The 5712-nt window shown below is 52.8% G+C and overlaps 2 protein-coding genes across 2 annotated transcripts; both read right to left on the reverse strand.

The window, feature by feature from the left end:
* Nucleotides 1–721: 721 nt before the first annotated feature.
* On the reverse strand, nucleotides 722–1453 carry LOC34620718 (proteasome subunit beta type-6). The gene has a single exon (XM_022733956.2). It carries the CDS (start codon nucleotides 1451–1453, stop codon nucleotides 722–724), a length of 732 nt encoding a protein of 243 aa, XP_022588443.2.
* A 621-nt stretch (nucleotides 1454–2074) lies between these two features.
* Nucleotides 2075–5657, reverse strand: LOC34620717 (zinc finger protein 853; the record flags this gene model as incomplete). Its single annotated transcript, XM_026334454.1, has 4 exons — nucleotides 2075–2194; nucleotides 3815–3981; nucleotides 4200–4257; nucleotides 4745–5657. Coding segments are annotated over 4 exons (1258 nt in total), but the record flags the coding sequence as incomplete, so codon positions are not given.
* Nucleotides 5658–5712: the final 55 nt, after the last annotated feature.

A 5712-nucleotide genomic window follows, 5' to 3' on the forward strand; every position in this document is an offset into this window, starting at 1 on the left:
CTGGAAGCGCCAGCAGATAGTTTGCACCCAATTCTACAGCTGTTTCAGACGATAACAACAACTTTCCAAAGGATGCGTCAAAGACTTAATTGAGTTAGCGTCTTTTAATGTTGGAGGTGCACCGTCGTTGCAGCCGCCTTGACGCGTCGAGAAATGCGGCAGCAGGCGTTATATCATGGCTGATCTGCCCTTGTTTTGCTCATTTTCGTGGCTTCACGAACTAATCTTTTTGGTGTAAGGAATTTGATCCCTGGATACCTGAGCAGCGCTTCAATCTATCCTCCAACAGGAGATTCGCCGCACTACAATTAAAGAATAAAATTCAAAGCATTACCAATATCTGGGTGCTTGAGAGTACTCGTGCGAAGGGTTAGCCTGAGGGTGTTATTCCAAAGTAGGGATGATAAAACGCTCAACCCCTGATTCAACTACAGGGGAATATAGGGAGTTTGATGCATTCAAGTAGAATAGGTGTGCGTTTACGGCGGACAACAGGTACTTTTTACTCCTATTTGTGCGCACGGTCCCCACAAAAAGTGGCGGCAGGCTCCCACCACCGTCGAGTTCTCTGACAGGAGAGCATGTCTCTCGGGGCGTTCCACCATGCATCCCCGACCACACAAACTACTACGTCAGCACGCAAACCTAGAGCCGCAGTAATTGCTGCAGAGTAGCGTTGGCCAACGTTGGTGGAATCGTAGGTGCACTATACTGCGCCTGGTCAAGGGTCAACTGGGAGGTTGTTACCCTCGATGCAGTATTCCGACATCCCATCCTTTTCAATTGTCACAAGACGAACCATGCCTCCAGAGCTACCGTCCCTACTAATTGCGTGGGCCACAGCCCTGGATACCAGTTGCACAGCCTCCTCCCTGGTGAGATCTGGGCGGTACTGCGAGTCCAGGAAGGCAGTGATAAATACTGAGCCAGAGCCCCCAGCCGTATACTTCACGGGGATGCAACTGCCCCCTATGGGGATTGAGTATGCTTGGGGGCCGTCCACTGAATCCCACCCTGCAACTATCAGCCCCGCCGTGAGCTGGTCCTTGTATTCGTACGACATTTGCTGCACCAGGTGCGCCACCACCTTCACCCGAGCTTCACCTCTAAACTGAATTGGCAGCTCCTGGGCATACAACTGCGTCTGAAAACGTGCAATCTGAGCCAGTGCCTGCGTATCTGCCGCACTTCCACTCCTGCAGACGCAGATCCGGTCCGCCAGCTTCGTTATTTTCCTGGCTGCTCGATTAACTACATAGGAACCAGCAGATGTACGGGTGTCGGCACCTAGAACAACGCCGCCAGAGAAACAGCAGGCAACAATGGTGGTGCCTGTCTCCACGGCTCCTGCAGCGGGGGGAGCCCCCGTCGAGGTTCCCATATTGCAACCGGGAGCCACTGAACCAGTTACTACACAGGGTAAGCCATCAGAGTCCAGTGCTACCTGCAGCATCTTGGAGGCGCACATGCTGTTAGACGGGGTAGCAGGGATTCAGGAGCTACAGAGAAAGGACTGGGGAGGGAAAGCGACAGAGAGTGAAAAAGGCGGGCTTGAGAGGCCAACTGTTGCAGTAGCCGTTGAAACCGATAAGAATAGCTGATGATTAATGGCGAAAAAGCGAGGCAAAAGAAATGAGCACAGCGACACGCAGACACATGTGTCTGGAACTGTGCAGGCACACCTTAAGGCAGTGGCGTACGCAGCAACCGTCCTTTTAAAGAAACGAAATTATCATTAGTTTTCCAATACAAAGTTTTCGTCGAATATAAATAGGTGTTTGGCGGAACCTGAAGGCGGATGGCTGCGATGGCTGCCATGGTGTCTAAGAAATCGTCCATTCACATCAGCATGCAGTTCCCTGCTTCCTTCTTGGGAGGAGATAAGGACGTTCTTTTAAGAAAACTTCCCTGCTGTTCTTCTGTGGGCCCAAAACTTCGATCCTGCTCAGTTTATAACCAAACAGACCTTAACGGCGACAATGGTTTGGAGTCACTCTACGCAAAGCAAGGGGTCTACAGTTTGAGCCGATACCTTGAACGCCTACACCCTGAGGGCTTAGTGATTATGTCGTGATTATTCGCGGGGCCGGCTCGCTTTCAATGTGTGCTTGCATAATGGTCTGACAGGTATGGCCTTGCCTTCTGGCCGTGGCTTCTGTTGTTCTTTTCGTAATTCTGGGTTGACCAGAGAAGCCTTGGTGTTGTGGCCTGCCCCATTAGCGTTACAAGCGCAGCACGGCATTAGGAGGCACATGTCTCAGGGCTGCTTGTGGGAACTTTTAAGAAGCAAGCATTCAGCATCGTATTACTTTGATAATAGACGGGCAATTCAGCGCGCAGCATGCGTGTCGAAGGACATTTGGGTCTTCCTATTAGAGACAGTGAAGAACCGCTTGACGTCAGTATGCAGGGGTGCAACAGAGGCCGGCGCACGTCTCTGAAAGTGACTTTCCGGCTGCGGCGGACAGAGACGGCACTCGCAGTAGAACTATGTGGTATCCCATCGGCTATCGACTTTGTGTACACGTCTGGTGCCCCTCCCCAGTGCTCTCCACTACTTTGCATACGCCCAAAATTCTGGTCTCTCGTATTAGAGTCTGCGGGCGAGGCTGCATACAGCGTCTGGGTGCACGCACCCGCCATTTTGCGTCCATCTACTGTACCTAAGCGAGGGGAGGGGTGTCGGTGTTAGTGGTGTAGTCAAGTACACCAAATACTTGATATATTGGCTAGGTATGGGAGGGTACGCCTCATGGATGTGCTAGATTTTTATAGGCTTCTCCCTTAGTGGGCCAGTACACCTCATGCCCTACTACTCTGCATGACTTCCGCGCACCGCGTTGGATTGTAACACTGTGCTGCATGCAGACCACGGCTATTTTCACAGTTCGGATTTTAGATACAGGGGCGCTAGCATCAGCTAGCAGAAGTACGGGCAACAAGGCTTCGTGCGAAAAAGTCTTCGCTGAAATCTATTTACCGCATTAAAGGCCTACTCACGAAGCTGCTGCTGCCAGCGGCTACTTTAGCACACTGTAATCCATAACAGTTTGCTCAGCAACATCATCTGCGGCTACTTTTTCTGCCACTGTATTTGGCTCGAGAACGATGCGCATCAGGCATGTATGCACGGCATACACCTGTTCGCTCGGGCGACACTACAGTGTTCTATCTTAACAAAATATTTTCTGAGACATCAAGTGGTGCAGTAGCACGGCGTGCGCACACTGCATCAGGATTGCAAGAAAAGACGACTTTTGCTGCATCGGCCCATTACGGTAAACACCGCAGAGACGGCGAATGTTCACTGGGAGGGCCTTGTCGTTCCTCTGACGCACTGACCATCTTCGAAAGCTGCGTGGTATCAGATCCTTTTAGACAAAATGTGAACCCGATGCATTAAACCTGAATTCAGCATAGCTACAGATGCTGCTACCGCTGTTTTTAACGCTGCTCCTACTGCAGCATCTACTGCACGCGCCCTTTGCATGCTGCGTGCGTCCCAGGAGGAGGCCTAAACCCTCACGTTGCTTGAGAGAGAATGGAGCCTAGGGAAGTGTGCGGCAGCACGAAGAAGAGGAAGATAAGCAGCACAGCAGCCGCAAGCAACAGGGATTGCTGAAGCAACAAACACGCAGCAGACGCAACGAGACACAGGCCCCCAGCTGTATGCTATGCTGCGGCCGAAGAGGCCCTCAGAATGAGCCATTGCCAGAGTTACTCCAGAACGAAAAAGGGTATGCCTAAAATCAGTAGTGGCAGCACCAACGACACAACAGCCGCAGCTACATCAGCAGTAGCACCAAAAGCTGACCTTAAGTGCCTCCCCACGGTACTTATGTGCCAGCAGCAAATCGGTGCATGCAGCAGCCGTCAGCTTTTGGCTATGCGTTGTTACAGCTGCCAGCTGCTGTTGCTGATCTTGCCGTTTGTGTTGCTCCTGCTGAAGCAGGGAGGTGAGCTGTTGCAATTCTCGCAACCCTGAAGAAGCAGAGGAGCAACAAAATGCAACGGCAAGTGTACTGCTTTAGGACTCAGGCCACGAACAGCTAGGACACTTCCATGCTGAAAACTGCACTTGTGTGGCAAACGATTGTCGCAGTGGCCATAGCGAAGGGCTGACAGCATTACTGTTGCACAGAATGATTAAAAAAGCGGCATCTGCCGTAGTGCTAGGAGTTGTAACGAGGGTCCCTCACTCTCTTCGAGCCGGAGCAGCTTGATCCTCTTTTCGCGCAGTTGACTGCCAACGAGGCCCTAAAGAAGCAATAAGGGCAGCAACAGCCAAACTCCAGCTGTCTGCTGACTGTAGAGGCTGCTGTGCCTGTAGCTACACGGCCACCTATAACAACTAAGGCAACAACTGCGGAGCATTCTCAATGCAGGTCCGAGGCCTCCTCTGTTCCTCAGCAGAAGACTCTACGATTCTGATGCAACGTACATCAGTGATTTGTGCAGTCCAAAGAGAGTCGGCGCCCTGTTGTTGTAGCAGCTGTGCCATCTGAGGAGGAGAGGCTTCCGGGTAGCCTGAACGGATAGCTAGACATACAGAGAGCTACACTCACATAGCGAAGGGTGTATGAGCAAACTGATGTGGAGAGGCTGAATTAGTGGCAAGGAGAGAAGGTAAGCAAGTGAGCAGAGTGCCACAATGACAGAAACGCTCAGGCACAACAATAACAGAAATCGACACGCAACGCGGCAGGGAAAGACAGCCGACCGTGCACAGACTCTGCTGCTTCGCGATTTCCCTACTTGCTTCAAATCGCCACACACCACTAGCAGCGGAGCATCTGCAGTAAACGATGGTGGTAACTACAGCATCAGCAAGAGCCTCACATGTCCGGATTTGATCTGCCGCTTCCATGAGCCATCTGGCCCTGGCCTCCTGCTGGAGCCGTTGCTGCAACAGGACCGCCTCATTGAGCTGTTCACATTGATGCTTCAGCACACTGCGACGTATTCGCAGTTCGGCTGCTGCTGCTGCGATCTGCTGCCGCTGTTGTTGCTGCTGCCAATGCGACAACAAGTTGTAAAATCCTTCCTGCTGCTGCTGCTGCTGGGCATGCAGTTCGGCCTCACCCCGTTGCAAATCCCACTGCTGTTGCTTCAGCTGAGAACTTGCCTGCTGCAGCAGCTCCTGCATCATTTCTATCTGCAGCAGTACAACGCAGCTGCCCTGCCGCTCCTCTTGCTGCGGCGCGATGGCAGCTGAGCACCAGCAACAGGGGGCTTCTAGGGAGGGCGGTGCAAGGCGGGGATGCAGTAGCAGCAGTTGCAGCGTCTGTTGCTGCTGCTCTATCGTCTGAGAGAGGGACATTTTCAAAGACTTGGCTTTCCTCAAGAAATATACCAAGGGAGACACCCCCGTGGCACTGGTACTACTACTACCGCTGCTGCTGCTGCCAGTACCAGAAGCACATGGCAGCGTGGAATAGTCAGTGCTCTCTTCGTCTTTATCCGGGGCTTCGAAGGATGGCGCAGGGGAGAGGTGGTGGACTTCTAGAACAACATCCTCCGTCGTCCCTCCCACCGCGGTGGCAGTTACTGCTGCTGTTGGGCCGAGTGGCGGAGACGAGGGGCCCGGCCAGTAGCTCTCAGAGGGTGCTGTAGACTCACAAAGCATTGTATCAACGGCGCACGCGAAGCTACTGAGGCTGGGTGGAACCCCCCATGGGCCCCAGGAGTCGCCAGACAAACCCTTAGCAACCC

This window comes from Cyclospora cayetanensis, unplaced genomic scaffold (assembly GCF_002999335.1).
Source record: "Cyclospora cayetanensis isolate NF1_C8 unplaced genomic scaffold, CcayRef3 CcayRef3_contig_42, whole genome shotgun sequence".
Taxonomy (NCBI): domain Eukaryota; phylum Apicomplexa; class Conoidasida; order Eucoccidiorida; family Eimeriidae; genus Cyclospora; species Cyclospora cayetanensis.

Coding starts and splice junctions, on each gene's coding strand:
- LOC34620718 (XM_022733956.2), bottom strand. CDS start 1,453: ATGCTGCAGGTAGCACTGGACTCTGATGGCTTACCCTGTGTAGTAACT.